The sequence below is a fragment of the Gymnoscopelus braueri genome (genome assembly GCF_963280865.1).
Source record: "Gymnoscopelus braueri genome assembly, chromosome: 22".
In the NCBI taxonomy this organism is placed as follows: domain Eukaryota; kingdom Metazoa; phylum Chordata; class Actinopteri; order Myctophiformes; family Myctophidae; genus Gymnoscopelus; species Gymnoscopelus braueri.
The window spans coordinates 23,700,624-23,720,623 of NC_137624.1; the positions used below are offsets into that span (position 1 = coordinate 23,700,624).

At 45.5% G+C, this 20,000-nt stretch overlaps 1 protein-coding gene across 2 annotated transcripts in view; it reads right to left on the reverse strand.

Annotated features, from left to right (window-relative positions):
- unc5cb (unc-5 netrin receptor Cb) overlaps positions 1-20,000 on the reverse strand; it is a 180,334-nt gene that overhangs the window by 65,973 nt on the left and 94,361 nt on the right. For both annotated transcript variants that reach the window (XM_080420439.1, XM_080420438.1), the window contains exon 3: positions 15,875-16,018. In XM_080420439.1, the coding sequence (XP_080276565.1) occupies positions 15,875-16,018 (144 nt within the window). The remainder of the gene's footprint in view (positions 1-15,874; positions 16,019-20,000) is intronic.

Below are 20,000 nucleotides of genomic sequence, written 5' to 3' on the forward strand. Positions count from 1 at the left end.
AATAAATAGTAAAAATAAATTCTACATTCATAAATGATACAAAATAAAATAATAATGACAAAAAGGTTCTGTGATTAAATGTATTCTATTGCCCCCCGTTGACAAAACCGTCCCGGGGGGGCACCGAACTGGGTCCAAGCACTGCACCACGTAGGGTGTGAATTTTTGTGGGACTCATAAAATGTCCCTGGGACCCATCTAAAAGACCACCCTTGGGTCCCAGGACCCATTACATTGAAAACCTAGCAACATCACTGGGGCTACCAAAATGTATCCAACCCTATAATGATCATTTATCAATTTTATAGTGTTCCGGTTCCAAATTTGTTTGTTCATTTATTTTGTTTCATCAATTCCAATTTCACTTGTGTATCTTGTATCCTGTACAGTATGAGTTCTCTCTCCTGATACAATTGGTATTCCAACCTGAAAACGTATTTTCTGTTTACTAAAGAGCTGGAGAAGACCCCTGTTACAACAAACACTGTATGGCAATTATTGCTATCAGAATAAAGAGCTATTTAACACTTATTTAACTTACACCCTGTCAATGAACAGCCCAAAACTACAGACCTCAGCTCAAAGATTCACTTTATACAAAGAATTTGGCAGATTGTTCTTAAATTAATAAATAAATACGGCATGCTATAAATTATAGTACTGGCCTGCTATAGACATTATGTGCTATCATAAAATAGAGATTTATGATTTTAGATGACTTTAGCAGGTTGTTTGTGAATTCTGTTGAAATGGGGATCTTCTGATATGCGGATCAAAAAACGCAAAGCGGCAACAGATGGGTAGTGAGATTTCATTGCAGAAACACAAAATGTTCGTCCAAACTTGTCCTGAAAGGGTCTTTACTGGTCTCTACCGCTCATTACAGAGACAGTCTGGCCAAATATGCCTTTGGCTAGGGGTGGATTTGTCATGTCTATAGAGAACAACTGCTCTTCAGTAGACAGACAGCGTGGAATAGATTATGGAAGACAGAAGAGCAAATGTTGAGCAAGTTTAAGAGGATTTTAAGGTTTATGTACCGGTATATACAGCCAGTGCACGCTCACAACACATGCAATGCGACGTGTGAGCTTGTAGATCTCTATTCTTGCATTACACTGTTGTACGACAAAGTATAAAACAGGGCTTAAGTGGTTAATCAGACTAATTGAATTAGCCGATTAGAGAAAATCTATTAGACATTTTTTGTGTCGACTTATTGATATAAAACACGCTTCTTGATTATTCGATTAATCCACAACGTAATTAAAAGAATAAACCCTAAGAAAATAATATATAGTTGCAGCCCGACTGACAGTACACTAAACTTGAGACTAATCCAAACCCTAAAACTAATCTTTACCGAAGTAACTTTGCCTAACCTATCTACAACGTATTATTTCAAGTTCAGCTGCAATCCAGGATGTATTTGAATGAATAAATTGTTATTTGAATCAATCTGTATGATAGAGTATGTTAATACAATATAAATAACACATATGCAGTGCAGAGGTGGTCTCCCTGCTCTTCAATTGAGACATTTTGTGTCTATTATTGGATAAGTAGAAATTTTACCAGGTTTCAAATCCCTCGTAGGACATAAAAGTTACAGATAGCAGCTTTAAACTAAGCCTTAATCCATAAAAAAGTCAGATCCTAACCACAAACCAGAAGTGACAGCAAATCCATCATGAAACACTGGGAGGTTGAGTCAACATGGTGGGATGGTAAGCAATTCTGAGAAGGTTTAATATCCTCTCCAACTCTTCACGTATTTTTCATTTCCCTAAGTAGACTTCACCATTTGACAGCCTGAACCCTGACCTGGGACTGTTGAGGAAAAACTTCAGCTGATTTCATCACCAGTCCAATTTAGAGGTACTGTATTTCATTGAAAACTGTTCCATATACTGTACATATATATACTGTGTGTGTGTGTGTGTGTGTGTGTGTGTGTGTGTGTGTGTGTGTGTGTGTGTGTGTGTGTGTGTGTGTGTGTGTGTGTGTGTGTGTGTGTGTGTGTGTGTGTGTGTGTGTATATATATATATAGAGAGAGAGAGAGAGAGAGAGAGAGAGAGAGAGAGGAATTTTTGCATTATTTATACAAGACCATAAGCAGAGAGAGGTGGGCATGCAAAAACCATGGACATTGCTATCATGTGGTCAACGCACTAAACGGTCAGCTACTGTGAGCCCCACCCATAGTCATTTTAAGGTTCATTTTTACTTCAAAAAAATGAACCATAAAATGTCCATGACAATCCTTTCCCCGGTTCATCCTAAGAGTTTGTGTGTCTTCAGGGGAATATGCTGTAATACCTCGACAGAATCTCAATGTGCCATAAAAACTGAAATAATGAGTGTTGAGTATTGAAAGTAATATCCATAAAAGGTCTACTATGAAATTAAAAGATTGAATAGCGTACACTGTGATAAGAGAGAACCATTCAGGGTCATAGCTTCAGGGACTATGAGAAGAGGACAAGCATTTGGCCATCTACTGTACTTCAAAGAGAGAGAGAGAGAGAGAGAGAGAGAGAGAGAGAGAGAGAGAGAGAGAGAGATAAAGGGGTTGGGAGAACATGGGTGAGAGAAAAAGAGGGAGACAAAGAAATTACTACTGTATAATATTGAGTATAATAAGATAAGAGGGGTAATGACGGGCAGACGGGCGGACGGACGGACGGACGGTTCAACAGATTTCTCTGAATCTTTAGACCCAAGCAGTTCCGTTTCACATGAATATAATTTACAAATTAAAACAGAAGAAGTACAACATAATATATTCAAATTACCTGTTTCACATGAATATAATTTACAAATTAAAACTGAAGAAAAACAACATAATATATTCCCATTACATCACATGAATCCATCACATATTCACCACACTGCTTCCACACACAATCTGCATGCAGTGTCATACGTCCTGTCTACTGGTAGACACACACACACGCAGTGGTAAACAAACATAATTTTGAGGCACAGAATCCATCTATTGCCTCCCTCTCGGTCCAGCTAGATTTAATATCTCAGTCAAATAGCTGGAATGAATAATTCATTATTTCCTTGCCAACTTAGACAAGCACTATTGTATAGGGCAAAAGAAAATAAGGAAAATAACATTCCAATGGCATGCCAACACTCTTCAAATTGTTACTTTTTACCCTTTTATATGTTTTATCCAATAAATGCCTAAATCGTAATCATACAGTATCATCAACTAAAAACAATGGCCCACATATTCTGAAAGTAACATTCACTTATCATATCTATCCATTTTTTTTAACAATAATTTACAAATAACAGTTGATAAGGTCTTGGTACTTGAATGTCAAATATATACTAAATGCTAAATATTAATACTAAATCAAGCACCTTAAAAACTGTCTTGGGTGCTCACAAAAGCCCAAGGAGACATTACAATGACCCCAAACATGAATCAAAGTGCAATATCCCTTTAATGCAGGCATAAGGGACAATTTGTTCCTAACTGTCAAACATTTAGTTGGGGAACCCCTGGAACAACCTCAAGGACCCCTGGAGGTCCCCGGACCCCTAAAGAACCAGTGCGGTAGGGTAGAGCACAGTAGGGGAGGGGAAAAGGCTGAGGAGACATTCCTGTGGGAGTGACACCATTCCCTGCTCACCACACAAATACCTCCAACCTCCTCAGGACCTAGATACATATATACATCTGTAAACCATGCCAAATTACACCAGGCTCAGTATATTAACACATTCTCTCTGTCTGTCTCTCTCTGTGTCTGTCTGTCTGTCTGTCTGTCTGTCTGTCTGTCTGTCTGTCTGTCTGTCTGTCTGTCTGTCTGTCTGTCTGTCTGTCTGTCTGTCTGTCTGTCTGTCTGTCTGTCTGTTTTATTTCAAATATTCACTCGATGTCTCGCCTATGGGAGAGCGCCCTCTGGCGTGATCACAGAAGCATTACCTTATAAACTCCAGACAAACCTTTGGCTGGATTCTGACCTCCCTCTGACTGGAGGGCCCGCCCTCCATCCTATATAAGTCAGGGGAGAGTCATTTTCCGTAATTCAGTTTTTCTTCTCGTTCGATCGAGGAAGCACCTTCTCAGTCCACCTTATGGAGTCGGCACGGCGAAAGTCTCATCAGGACAGGATAATATCTTGGACCGCGAGACGCTGCTGACGGTAGGTGTTGACTTTCTTTACAAAACCTGTGACAATATCGCACGGTTCTTCCTAGAGGAACTTAACATGTTCCCTAATTTTTCTAGCTTAAATTGCTAACGTGTAGTATAGTCTGCTACTTCTCAGTCTAGTAGCCATGAGCCAGGGGATGAGCCTAATAAGCTCTCCTCAGCCCCACGGGCTGCTAGCCACAGTTAGCCCCGAGCTAGCTAGGAGAAAAACAAACACGCCAGCATAGTCTGCTCGGCCCCCGTGTTTTGTTTTTCCCTCCTCCCTGTTCCGTTCTTCAAGCTTAAAACGCTTAACGTGAACATGGCCTCCGCAGCTCCGAAGAGCCGGACCGGGTCCAACAGAGCCCCGGTCCCGCAGAAAGAGTGCGAGACGCCACCGACTAGCATCATATACTACCAGCTAGCGTAGCGCGTCGTCACCGGGAGCTTAACAAGCTCCCACTAGCGACACTGCTTGCAGGCTATCATGCTAACACAGAGTAAACACGACATCTTAAGATCGTGTTTTTCTCCAGGGTGACTTCTTACCCACGAGCTAACACCGAGTAAACACACCAGCGTCGTCCGCTCTTAGTGTGCTTTCTCCGGGTCAGCGCTGCACGCCACCAACTGGCATCATAGGATACCAGCTAGTTTTTAGCATGTTGTCACCGGTGAGTTTAATAAACTCCCACTAACAACACGTTTGGCAGGCTACAGCAAACACGGCAGCATCTCTGCTTTACATTGTGGTTTTCTCCGAGGTGATTCTTAGCCAAGAGCTAAAACACTGAACAAACACACCAGTGTTTACACTCTTAGTGTGTTTTTTCTCTGGGACAGCCCTGCACGCCACCAACTAGCATAATACGCTACCAGCTAGCTTAGTGTGTTGCCATCGGTGAGCTTAACAAGCTCCCACTAGCAACACGTTACACACTGCGTGCTGACACAGAGTAAACACGACAGCATAACCTGCTTCACATCGTGTTTTCTCTCCGAGGTGGTTTTTAGCCACGAGCTAAACACCGGGCAAACACACCAGCGTCGTCCGCTCCTACTGTGTTCTTTCAGAGACAGCCCTGCACGCCACCAACTAGCATAATATGCTACCAGCTTGCTTAGCACGTTGCCATCGGTAAGCTTAGAGCTCCCACTAGCAACACGTTTCGCACACTGCGTGCTATCACCGAGTAAAACACGACAGCATCACTGCTCCACATTGTGTTTTTCTCTCTAAGGTGGCCTCTTAGCCACGAGCTAAAACCGAGCAAACACACCAGCGTCTTCCGCTCTTAGTGTTTTTTCTTTGGGACAGCTCTGCAAGCCACCAGCTAGCATCATAAACTACCAGCTGGGCAGGCTACAGTTAGCTACACGCTAACACCGACATCGTGTTGTTTCTCTGGGACAATAAAAGCTTAGCAAGTTTTTTTTTCTCCCATACACGACTCCCCTGTTTTACAGACCTTGCCACAAACAGGCTCCACGCGTGTTGTGAACAATGACCGCTGCAGCCCAGCAACGAAGGGACCCCTGTCCCTCGAAAGAGTGCGGGGTCTGCGGGGTCTGCGGGAATAGAATGTCGTGTCACGACGGACACAACTCATGTGTTATTTGCCTGGGACCGACCCACGCAGCCCGAGGGCCGTGTGAGGAAGGTCCGTTCCGCATAGCATGCGGACTGACTGAACCTAGGTTCGTCAGAAAACGGGCCATACATTTCCAAATGTTTGACCCGGCCATAGAGGAGTCCACGTCCACCGGGGCGGAGGGGGACGAACCCCCCCAAACCCCGCGAGGCGTCCCTTCTACACCAAGTTAGGAAGAGGACACGGATGAGGCCAACTACTCCAGGGTACAGAATATGTCCCCTATAACCAGGTCATTGAGCAGGCGATTGGCCAGTAAAACGAGCCTCTCCCCACGACTCATACTCGACCTCGAGTTACCAGCGGCGTAGCCTATGGCCACAGCCGCAGCCAGTATGGGAGAACGGTTTAATGCCTACTCCCGTTGGCAACCAGCACTGGGACAACAGTTGACGTGTCCTGGGCTGAGCCCTACTCTTCCCGCTACCCGTGGAAGAAGGGGTTGCCACACACCTCACGTCAGAAGCCACGGCTCTGACACGAGAGCCCAACTCCATTGCGAAGCACGCGTCGCCTAAACGGCAGGCGCTCCTGCTTGCAACCTACAGGCCAGGGGGGGCACCCTAGCCGGCCAGAGGCAGGCCTCGGGCAGCTACTCTACAAGAGCGAAATAAAGAAAGGAGAGGGACATGGCTGGGACTATGTCAGGAGGAGACGGTGGACACCGCCTCCCCCTCTCTCTCTAGTGGTCCTAGAGTTCTGGTGACCGGGCGGGCGGGGTGAACACGCCCCACCACCCGATGGAAGGGAGAATGACTTTACACACTATACATTATGTGGATAATGTTGTGTGAATGTAAACATGGGTTACGACTGTAACCCCGGTTCGCTGATACTATGACCAAGATGTCTCCTTTGGCAAGACATCGGAGTGGTTATTAGAAATTGAACCCTCTCTACCTGTTTCTCTAATAAAATTTCAAACCGTTACAGCCTGATTTTCAGGGGCACGGCAAAAAGAAATGAAACAGGACAAAACCAGAACATAAGGGACACGAGCTCGCTACCACAGAGGTCTCGCGGACACTTCATGGTAGCGGGGCGAATGCTCGCCATGGGGAGAGGACGATTACGCCCTGTCCCCAAGGGAACGGCTCACGGTCGACTCTGTTCAACCACTATATAGCTGCACTCTATATCCAGGGGATATATACTACAGTTCGCCTCGAGACCTCCCCATGCTAGTGAAAGCTATTTTCTCTTAAGCAGGGGACTGGCGGGCGACTTTCTACAGGAAGACAATTCTCCCTGTTGGGAAAAATAACTATACAAGAAATACCCAGAGACCAAGCGAACAGCGGGCTCTACTCGTGCTATTTCCTGGTCAAAAAGAAGGGGGGGGGGGCTGCGTCCGATACTGGACCTAAGAGCCCTCAATCAGTATCTAAAGGTGTTCAAATTCAGGATGTTATCAAATCCGTCTCCCCTCTGCATGGTGCGCCAGAGAGACTGGGTCACATTGATAGACCTAAAAGACGCCTATTTTCATGCTCCTTTTTACCCACCACACAGAAATCTCTGCGGTTAGGGTTCTGAGGTTGAAATTACGAATACACGGTGCTACCGTTTGTAACGTCCTCAGCCCCAGAGTATTCGTCGAATTCACGCAGGTTGCGATTGGCCCTCTGAGAAGAGAAGGCACTCGCATAGCGTCTTACATAGACGATGGGCTGCTACAAGCCGACTCAAGAATCGGCGGCAAGGCAGCATACTCAGAAAGTGGTGTCTCACCTACTGAAATCGGGTTTTCAGGGTCAACTGCGTGTTGGTGCCTGCACAGACGGCGAATTTCATAGGCAGGACTCTGAACTCGCTATCGTTCAGAGCCAGCCCGCCACCGAAAAGGATCAGTCCTTTTTGTCCTGCCTAGCACAATTTTTACACGGGCCGGAGGGTCTCCTTCAAAATGTGCATGGAAATGTCAGGTATGATGGCCTTAGCCGTATCGCTAAGACGATTGGGCGGTTGCTGTCGTGTGTTGGTCACAGAGGAATGTGTAACAACGCTGTGTCGCTGGAGGAATCTGTGATTCCTCTCAGACGAATGGTCTCTGCACCCGGAGATACCAGGACAGATCTGGGATCGTTTGATCGCCCCCAGATGGATCTTTTTGCTTCACTGGAAGACACGGGATGTCCGTTGTTCTTCCCAGTGGAGGGTGCAGTGCCTCTGGGTCGAAATGCACTAGTGCACGAATGGCTCAGAACTCTTTTTATGCTTTCCTCCGCTGTCCCTGTTAGGTCCCACGCTCGTGAGAGTGAGGGACCAGGGGCTGATGGTGGTACTGGTGGCCCCAGAATGGGGTCACTGGGTGTCAGTCGAACCTCTCCTGTACGACCGCTTGTGGCTGCTTCCGTTACGCGGAAACATGCTAACGCTAGCAGGGGGCGAGATATTTTGTCCCTGACCAGAACATCTGACTCTCTGGGCTCAGCCCATGAGGGGATGAATCTGAGTACTGAGGGGTTACCCCAGAACGGTTTTGAGATAAGGTGCGAGAAGTCTCGCACTGTGCCGTTCTAAGCCCATGTCCATTAAGTCCTTTTCTACAGGATTTAATGGATAAGGGCAGAGCCTTTTCCACAATAAAAGTCTACTTGGCGGCTATCTCAGCCTGCCGTATTTGCTTGAGGCCGAGACGGTGGGTCAGCACCGCCTGATTTGTTGGTTCATGGAAGGGACCGGACGTCTCTTCCCGAGTCAAAGTCCCCGGTGTCACCCTGGGATTTGAGCCTGGTGTTGGACTCCTTATCTCGGTCGCTTTTCGAGCCTCTGAGTCAAATTGACAGAACAACTGTCAGTCAAGACTGCGTTACTGATGGCTTCAGTGACTACTGGAGAGCTCAGTAATCTTCATGCACTGTCAGTACACGAGGAGTGTACACAGTCAAGGAAGGGGCTACAAGGGTGGTTGTCAGACCCAGACCTGGGTATGTGCCAAAGAACCCCTTGGTACCAAGTGTCCTTGTGACCTTGAATGCGTTTCACCCGCCTCTTTTCGCCTCATAGGAGGATGAAAGGTTACATTGCCTTTGTCCGGTTCGGGCTTTGGAAATGTGCATTGGCAGATCTAGGGCTTTGAGAAAGTCAGATCAGCTATTTGTGTCATGGGCTCCACGGATGGTGGGCAAGCCCATTGCATAACAGACACTTTCCCCCTGGATTGTAGAGGCTATTCAGTTAGCCTATTCCAGTGGTGGGATGCTGCCCCAGTGGGACTGTGGGCACATTCTACAAGGGTAATAGCGACATCATGGGCCCTCTTCGGGGGGGTCTCCATTTGGGATGTCTGCAGTGTGGCATGTTGGGCTTAGGCCTTGACATTTGCCAGGTTCTACAGTTTGGACGTAACTGCAGCCCCTGTGGCGCATACGGTCCATAGTGTACCCTCCAGACGGGGGTCAGGCCCCTAGGCTGGTTATTCTGGACTTCGAGATAACAATCAGGGAGTTTACTATATCTCCCATAGGCGAGACATCGAGTGAATATTTGAAATAAAACTATAGGTTACTGGACGTAACCCCGGTTTTATGATAATATGAGCGAGATGTCTCGAAAGACACCCTTCTTGTTTACGAACGAGAAGAAAAATGTTATCTTGAATTACGGAAAATGACTCTCCCCTGACTTATATAGGATGGAGGGCGGGCCCTCCAGTCAGAGGGAGGTCAGAATCCAGCCAAAGGTTTGTCTGGAGTTTATAAGGTAATGCTTCTGTGATCACGCCAGAGGGCGCTCTCCCATAGGCGAGACATCTCGCTCATATTATCATAAAACCGGGGTTACGTCCAGTAACCTATAGTTTGTCTGTCTGTCTGTCTGTGTCTCTCTCTCTCTCTCTCTATCTCACAAACTACAGAGACTCACCAAAGTGAAAACTAATTAGATTAATTTCACTTTTTAAATTGAGGTGGTGGAAAAACCAGGCCACAGTCACAGAAACATATTCAGTATCTACAGTACCATTGTTATAAAAGTATGCATTCCTTTGCTCATTTGTTCTTGATTCATTAATTCTGCATCCCTTTCCATTCACTTAAACACTAAAAAGCTTTGATAACAACTTGGTCCAAAAAAGAAGTTCTTGCTTAATTAATTCTGTATCCCTGTCCACTCCATTCCCTTGAAAAAATGTAAAGCTTTGACAACTTGGTCCCCAAAAAGAAGTTTGTGATTAATTAATCCATTTTGTTTATGTATTTTTTTATAGTAATAGTAGGTACGTAAGTGAAGCTGAAAACTGTCAAAATCTCTATCAAGATCAGAAGAACATGTGGATATCAGAGAGAATTGACATGAACGCATGTGTACACGCACACTTCATCTCCATTTCTCTCTATCTCTCTCTCTCGCTCTTTCTCACCTGTACACGCGCGCACCCACCCACACACACACACACACACACACACACACACACACACACACACACACACACACACACACACACACACACACACACACACACACACACACACACACACACACACACACACACACACACACACACACATACACACACACACACACACGAACACAGCGTGCATGCGTGGGAATGCCATTTTCCCATAGCATGCAGCTTTTCGACACCTACAGTACAGTACTCAACTCGAGCAAGCAGTGTCACACTGTGTCTGCCACTGATTAAAGTGTATCTTTAGATGACGGTAGAGGAGAGGAAAACAAGCCCAGAGTTTCCATTAGTCTGTGTGGATAAAGCCTGTCTCTGACAAGCAGCCTGCCCGGAGAGAGAGAGCCCAGTGGAGAAGCTAATCCGTTCAGCAGAAGCTAATGGGAGGGGAAGAGGGCTCCATTGTGATTTGAGGGATAGGTTAGTGCTGGCAGACTGCTCATGGTGGGTGATTATAGGGGGTGGAGCAGCAGGAGTGGGCTCAGTGGGAGACCGAGAGATGCTTCTGACTTACTGGGCTGGACTGGTGTAAGCAGAAATGGGGGATTGGGAAAAAGCTACCGGTGGGCTCAAAGGGAGGTGAATACGGAGAGCACAGACGAAGAAAGAATGACAATTAGGACTTAAGTGATCAACAGAGTGAGAAACAGAGAGGAGAGAATTGAGACGTAATCTAAGGGCACCTCTACACGGCATGGTACTGGCTCAACTTGACTCGACTTGAATCGACTCGCTTTTGATACCACGTACCGTACTTTGTTTTCCACTGCACACAGTACCCCTTCAATGTAGCTGGTCTTCATATGACTTCCAGTAGGATACCACAAAAAAAAAAATCTGTAGTAACTTCTCTGGACAATCTCTATTTCACCTCTACAGTCCAAACTTTGTTTGACAGTGTTGTCTCCCATGGACTTCCATTGCAGCATTAACACTTGCCATAGCCTCGCAATTGGCCTCTCTTGTTTCCCGACCAATAGTTCCAAAACTGCTGTGCAGTAGAACATTGAACCCCATTCATATTCCGCGTTTCCAAGGCATGCTCGCTGAACGAGTGGGTGATTAGTATGGTGACCAGCAGCAGCCTTTAGCGAGAAAAAACTGGGCCAAACAACTCAGTCAACCTGGACTCCTCCATTTCTGCCAGAGAGCTTAAAGGTACAGTATGGTAAGTGATATTTTTTGGTCAAAACAAAAGTTTTTTTGTTAAAAGGTTAAAGCACTATATATTCTGATAGTATACGTTGCTATAAAGTGTTGGTTCAATAACAGTGTGCCCCCATCTCTCCAGCTCTTTAATAAACAGAAAAAAAATATTCAGGTGGGTTGCACATTTTCAACCAATCAGGAGAGAGTACACATTTATCAGCTTCAATTTTATATTGCTCAAGTCCAAACTTTTAGAAGAAGGCCGATGCACACCTAAAAGGTTGGTGACAGGTGCGGTGCGTAGGACAACCAAAAAGGTGTAAATGTTCAGAGATCCCCTTCTGGATATTGTTCAAGTTCCAATTTATCAGCTCAGTTTTTTGTGCCATCACTTCCAGTTTAGCTTGTTTATCCTGTATCCCGTATGAGTTCTCTCTCCTGATTGGATAAAATTCGTATCCCGACCTGAAAATGCATTTTCTATTTATTAAAGAGCTGAACAAACACTCTAGCAATGATTACTATCAGAATAGTGTTGTTTAACACTTATAAGAGAGAGAGAGCGAGAGAGAGAGAGAGAGAGAGAGAGAGAGAGAGAGAGAGAGAGAGAGAGAGAGAGAGAGAGAGAGAGAGAGAGAGAGAGAGAGAGTTAGGTGAGATAGGAATCTGCTGAAGGGGGCACGGTGGCGCTGGCGCAGTCGGTAACGCTGTCGCCTCACAGCTAGAAGGTCCTGGGTTCGATTCCCGCAGGGGACACTGTGGGCGCTGGGGGCGTGTTCTCTCCTCCGCGTCATCAGTGCCCATACCCTAGGTGGGGTTGGCGAAAGGGCCTTTCTGTGTGGAGTTTGCATGTTCTCCCCGTGTTCCCTAGGGTAGGTACCCTCACAAAAACATGCAGTAATCCTGGTCACTATACTGCCTCCCCCTGGCCAGCCGGGGCACCTGATGGGGGGGAAAGGAACTGGTTGGAATAACGTGTTCCTTCCACACGCTACGTCTAACCAGGGAAACTCTCCCCTGTCAGGTGACAAGAAGGTCACTCTCATGCATTGAAGGAGGCATGAGCTCGGCCCTGGCCTCCCTAGGTTGGCAGAGGGAAGGTAGTGCCCAGGATTACATAGACAATTGGCACTGGGTGTAAAAAATGGGGTTACAAAATCGTGGGATAAAAATGTAGAAAAAAAAAAAAGAAGGAATCTGCAAAAATAGAGGGGTTGTAGATTTGCTATGTTCAGAGCGTGACACCAAAGTATAAAGGTCGTTTCAGACGGGGAGCGGTTGGCGCGCCTATATGTAATTCATTTTCGATGAGAGGCGGGCGATTATTTGGGACGCGCAGAGAAGTTGAAGGGCGGTGAGGCAAGCAGGCGCAGTCCCATGAAATTCTCGGCAAGAGCTGGTCTGTGGTCAGCTTTTTTCCCCCCGCTACGCGCAGGAGGACAAAACAACAATGATCGCGGCACGATCCCTGCTGATCCAAGCGAGAACGCCCGCGTCAATTGATCCGAGTCTGAAACGACCTTAAATCAGGCTTTCATTGAGATAGTACAAGGATATAGGTATCGACTAGTTACAGTTACAGCCCTCAGTTGCGGCGTAGAGTGTGTCAGGTGAGGTTATTGACTGTTGACGTCACTGTACTGTGTAGCACCGAAGATGAGTGGCTGCAGGAGATGAAAACTGAAAGCACGATATGTCACCCTGATAGTGGCCCTGAAATATCAACCACTAAACACTATAACACCAAGTGACATCTCTCAACAAACACCAATCACACTGGATTGAAGAACAATGTGATCAAAGTGCATTATGCAAAAAGCTTCTCCCTGTACCTGCTGTTGCTCGACCAAGCACAGGTGGGCGTCGCAGTGTCAATCACAGTGCCTTTGTTACGTGGCGTTGACAGACAGGACTCAACTGTGGAATGAACTAACTGGTCAATGTGGGAAAGGGATTTTGGTCAACAGAGAAAGGGAAACTGCTTTCACAGCTTCACCCAGCTGATGGCTATTCATATTGCTTTGATGAGCATACAAAAAGAGCTGTTAGGGATACGTTTCTTTCTCATGGACACTTCGAAAGGCATACTGGGAGAGCCAGGGCTCAAACCGGCTACTTTTCAGATTCCCAGAAGGCCTCTCTACCCACTCATCTATGGCCGTCTGGTGTTATGAAAGGGGTCCCTTCAGGGGGAACTGAGACAACAATGGATAAACATCTGTGTTGCATAACACAGTGCTAATGTCACGGCGAAACTCTCCCACGACTCAACTTCACGGTTTCTGCTGGGTTTTCGTTGCACCTTCATGGTTTTCTTTCAGAAATAATACATTTATTTGGTGAAGTCTACGATAATAATAACTAGAGAGGTTCATGCTCTCAGGGCACATACTGTATTGCCATCTGGAAGAGTGGCCTGTCTATGATGTCAGTCATCTATATCTACTGTATGACAGATGACTAAATTTTCGGGCAAGGTCTCAGCCTGATCCAAACACCATTCACTTATATTATAAATTTAAGTTAAAGGGCAAGACCACTTTGGTAGAGGTTTGGGTTGTGTAGTTACCTTGCCATGATGTAACTCCAAAGTTGGACAAGATATGAAAATTAATTGCTCCATTGATTAGAAATTGATAATTGAAAATATGCTCCTCATTGACTTACATTGTACGGTGAAACAGCTCTCAAAGTCACTCTTTTAGCACATAAACGAACGCAAACAAAGTTGTTTTACAGTAGACAATATAGAACCCAGTACTGTTTTTTTTTTTAATACAAATGTTAACTTCCTGTTGATTTTACTATTTGAAGATTCGGATCCGGTTCCGCGGATCCAATCCGGCGTTTCTTCCTGATAAAAATGCCTAAATCAACAGGAAGTTAACATTTTTATTAAAAACAGTACTGGGTTTTGTGATTTTCTATATCGTCTGAATCAACTTTGTTTGCGTTTGTTTATGTGCTAAAAGAGTGACTTTGAGAGTTGTTTCACCGTACAACGTAAGTCTATGAGGAGCAGATTTAGAATGATCAATGGAGCAATTATTTTTGATTTCTTGCACACCTTTGGAGTTACATCATGGCAAGGCAACTACAGAACCCAAACCTCTACCAAAGTGTTCTTGCGCTTTAAGTTAAGTTAAATATACACTTCCTTGGCCTACTGGCAGTGTGCACAAGAAATGGGACACTGATCGGTACAGCGGACAAATAGGTAGAAAAATAACCCTTCTCATTTTGACAGGCATATCCTCAGTGATTCTCAAACGTTTGAATTTCAAGAACCCCCACTGTCCCCCAGTTGGATATGCATTAGGCCACGGACCCCTATGTGATATCTTTTTTCTTTCCTTTTCTTTTTTTTGTGTTATCTCTGGGACCCCAATCTACACAGAGAAATGAATTGTTAATTTAACTCTCAGAGTTACAGCCCGTAAGGGTCCATTTGGTAGCGGGTTGAGAACCAGTGCAGTCTAAACCAAAAAAAGTGACAGAGTGTTCCTCATTATCAGTTGAAAACAAGAGTGCATGTTTCCCAGTAGGAGCTATAAACAGCAACTGAGGACCACCAACATAAAGAAAGAGGAAACACTGGCATAAACATGTCCCTTGTCCTCTGTGGAGTGTATACTCCGCTGTTCCCGTCCTCCGCACTGTTTCTTCAAGTTTATACACAACTGCAGGCTTTTACCCACTCAAAATCAAACACACTCCAGTCCCATATTAGTAAAAAACAAACAAAAAAAAACATGCTTGACTACCACTCTTTGCAGTATAAATCATGATGTCATCAGTGGTGGCGTGGGCAGCCGGCCCAGGGCGACATCTTGCCGGTGGCAGCACGAGGCGCACGCACAAATTGTTTTGGAAGGGTGACATAGGCTTGATCAGTTTTTTCTGAGTGGGCGCCCTGATTTTAATTTGTGAGCTACAGAGCTAGGCATGCTGCTGCCTCCCACTCAGAACTACGGACAACTCAGGTCTCTTATACTATACCACTATACTGAATATTACCTTAACATTCTTATACTATACCACTATATACTATCTAGCATTATTGTTGTACTATATTATATTATTATATACGATCTTACACTATTATATTTACTATTATTGTTATTGCTACTACTTGTATCTCCCTCTCTCTCTCTCTCTCTCTCTTGCAAAATTGCTCAGGGTGGGACAATGTGTTTTTGAGACAACTTGTTGTGATTTGACACTTAAATAAAATGGAATTGAATTGAATTGTACAAGATGGGGAGGGGTATACAGTAGGAGATAGACAAATCAAATCAAACTTTATTTATAGAGCACATTTACATACAACGAGAGACAAAGGTCTACTTTATCATTAACGACGCTCACAACGAGTGGCGATATGATGCGTGGTGAAGCTTGTACTGTAGATCTGCTATCTTCGGCCCGCGACACTAAAGGATAAATCAGGCTTTAACTGAGATATAGGACAAGGATCATAAAGATGGAGGAGAGAGAAGAACACTCACAGGCGATGCGGACGTGGGCCTTGCGGCTCTTGGTGGTCCCAGCAGAGCTCCAGGCCACACACTGACACCAGAAGTCCTCTGGACCAAACAGCTCCTCCACCTGCTGCCGCGTGATCTCTATGCTGGCCTCCCTCACCACCAGACCTAGAGGAGGAGAGAGAGAGAGAGAGAGAGAGAGAGAGAGAGAGAGAGAGAGAGAGCGAGAGCGAGAGGGAGAGAGAGAGGGAGAGAGAGAGAGAGAGAGAGAGAGAGAGAGAGAGAGAGAGCGAGAGCGAGAGGGAGAGGGAGAGGCAGAGAGAGATTGGATCAGTGCACAGAATCAACAAGAGCACACACACACACAGACACAGACACACGCACACACACACGCGCACACACACACACACACACACACACACACACACACACACACACACACACACACACACACACACACACACACACACACACACACACACACACACACACACACACACACACACACACACACACACACACACAATGGGATGGTGTGGAGCTAAAACAGGCCCATCTGAGGCAATTGATCGGGTAATAAAGTGGAATGGATGGTGTCCTCTCTGTGAGTCAGCCCTGGGGAGAGGGTTAGAATGAGAGAGACTGAACAAGCAGGCCAATATTGCACACACACACACACACACACACACACACACACACACACACACACACACACACACACACACACACACACACACACACACACACACACACACACACACACACACACACACACACACACACACCTCCACGTGACAAACTCCCATAATCTGGACATGTCACCGTTGCCTCTGAGGGTTAGACGATGCTAAGACCAGACCGATAGATCAGCTGCATTCAGATGAGCGATAAAAGTGTGTTCCTTAATTTGTCACATTGATTTAAAACAGTTCAATACAGTAAGTCGACGCAACACACAACCCAATCACATTCTATACAATACAGTAAGCCAATCTGTGTGACCGTGTGTGTGTGTGTGTGTGTGTACGTGTGTGTGTGTGTGTGTGTGTGTGTGTGTGTGTGTGTGTGTGCGTGCGTGCGTGCGTGCGTGCGTGCGTGCGTGCGTGCGTGCGTGCGTGCGTGCATGCGTGCGTGCGTGCGTGCGTGTTGGGGGAATGCGTAGGCCTAGAAGCATTAAATGGTTCAGCACCAGAATCTGGGCCAGGCCGGGAAAAAAACATTAGCTGTTTGAGTCCAGGCCCTTTGGGGAGGGGATTTCCGGCGTCATGGTAACACAATCCCGTTTGCTAACTCCTCTGATTACTGGTCATCTGGGTTTCAGGACCCAAACAAACAAATGATCCCCTGAGCAAACGCCTCGATCCGCAGCTGCCCCTCAAGCACAGATTAGACCACTGTTTCTCAAGGTCTCCTCGGGGGCCCACCAAGGATTCAAATGGACCCTTACAGGTCTGTACAAATGCAACAATGTATTATATTTGCGACCCAAATCTACCACTGTAAAATTCTCGACGTCAATTTAACTGGACTCTCACAGGTCCATTTGGTTCCATTTGTACACTCTCAGAGTTAAATTGACATCGAGACCTGCAACTCTGAGAGTTACAGACCTGTAACTCTGAGGGTGTACAAATGGAACCAGTGAAACACACACACACACACACACACACACACACACACACACACACACACACACACACACACACACACACACACACACACACACACACACACACACACACACACACACACACACACACACACACACCCACACACACACACACACACACACACACACACTTGTTTCCTTGCTGTATGTATGTGCTCTGCTTAATTTATTCTCCATCGTACGACGGTGTCGCATCGCAAAAATGGCAGATCTACAAGCTCGCACCTTAGCTTGTGCATAGCTTCTTGGCATGCAACGAAATAGAAATCAAGCTTTTACGTGCCTCCAAGTGCATGTGTCATTATTATATATGCATAATTCAATATCATGTCTACCCCTTTCCTTTCTCAATCTGTCATCATTTCATGTTTTGCTGCATTACTGCAATCTGAAATAAGGCAGATTAACCTACAGTACAGGACATATACATATTATGAGGCATAGAGCTTTCCCAATCAGTCGGCCATAGGCAAGCTAATAACATCTTTGATGTGTGTCATCTCTACAGAGCAAAATCCTTAGTGTGTCCTTATTTAAAGCAGAGAGGGAAAGTGAGTTTTTTCTGGTCCCCCGGGGGAAGGGGAAATTGCATTTACACCTTCACCCAGCTGATGGCTGCTCAGATGGCTCACAGATTGAGCTGTTAGGGGTGAAGTGTCTTGCTCAGGGACACTTCCGACACGTTCGCTGAGCGAGCCAAGTGGTGAATCGGTGACCTTCTGATTCCCAGTTGGCCTCTCTACCCACTCAGCTACGGCCGTGCTCTGAAAGTGTCAAAAAGGACGCGCAACAGGCTGAGCCAAAGAGTATCTTTAATATGCCAGGCTATCATGTTGCGTCCATCCTGTCATTTCCCATCGCCTTTTTATGCCTCTCTCTCCCCCCCAACCGCTTCACTGTTGGCCGTGTCTAAAGTGAAATGCAGTTGTATAACAGAAGGTGCAAAGAGGCTTGAGTGAAAATGCAAGGTATGGCATGTTTTTAGAGCACTTCTGTGAACTAAATATTGATTGTAAAAGAATGTGCTGTTAAGAATCCTGCTGGGATAGAAAATGGACATGTCTGTTTGTGGGATGAGAGGTGTGAATTATTCAATATCTCCCAAGGTAACAATGCTCCTCCTTGTGAACCCCATGTGGCTGTTTTAGGTGTTGGGCAGACATGAGTTTGACATTAAACTATGCGTCCATCCTGTCAAATAGTTTAGAGCTTCATCTGAACCTCAGCCTTGATATCGTGCTTACCAGACATACACAGTAAAGAGAAGAGTAAATAATGCCACTTTTTAATTAACTCTTACTGTACATGCTTGTCTGCTTTATAGGGTTTTCAAAGGCATTTTCACTGATATTTTATCCAAGTGTCACAAACCATCACACTCCAAATTGTTACTATAGCACATAACGGTGCATGTACTGTACTGGTAGAGATATGTTATGCCTGTCAGTTTCTATTAAGGCAATTTAAGGATAAGCAATGTGTTTCAAAGGTCTTAAAGACATAGCTATTTTTATAAAGGATAATTCACGAAGCTGCCAGATACAGTCAATCTCGAGTATGATGATCATTATTGTTTTGTTGATTTGAATGATTACTAATTATGAAGAGCAACAAGCAGTTTCCTTCTACATGAAAACAATAGCCTTTCAACAACACATTTCTTATATTACAGTGTATTTACTCATGCGGATGAATGAGCACATGTTCCTAAAGGTTTCAGAGATGGCGTTATGATCAAACATTAGAGGCAGTGGAATTAGTGTAACATATGGGACTCTAGAAGAGAATGCAAGGTCAAAAACTACACATGCAGTTTTACTTCAGGTTCAGTGGATTAACATAGCCCTTGTACTGAGACACAGCCACCCAGCACAGTGGCGCTCCACACAACAGCCTACAGTAGCTCTCATGCAACATTTATACTTGTGTGCTGGCAGGCAGGCAGGCGAACAATTCCTGCTACTGTGTGTGTGTGTGTGTGTGTGTGTGTGTGTGTGTGTGTGTGTGTGTGTGTGTGTGTGTGTGTGGGGGTGTGTGTGTGTGTGTGTGTGTGTGTGTGTGTGTGTGTGTGCGTGTGCGTGTGTGTGTGTGTGTGTGCGCGCCATGTGTTTGTGTGTTCGTTCGCGTACGCGCGTGCATGTGTGTATGTGTCCGTGTGTGTATCCGTGCTGTGCTTTTGTGTACGTTTGCAAATGTGTGAGTGTGTATGTTTAGATGCAAAATGTGCTTGCGCGTGTCCATGCGTGTATCCCTGTGCACTTCACATGCATGTGTGTAAATGTTTGTTCTCTTTAAGAGAGAGAAAGAGAGAGAGAGAGGAAGAGAGAGAGGGGAATGTGTGGAGGTGGTCTCTGTGTGTGCGTGTGTGTGCGGGGGGGATTGTGGTAAATGCCTGTGAGTGTGTGTTTGCGTGGGAACGGGTCATGGACAGAAATTATGTTGGAGGAACATCACACAAAGTTGCAGCGGGAAAATCAAGAA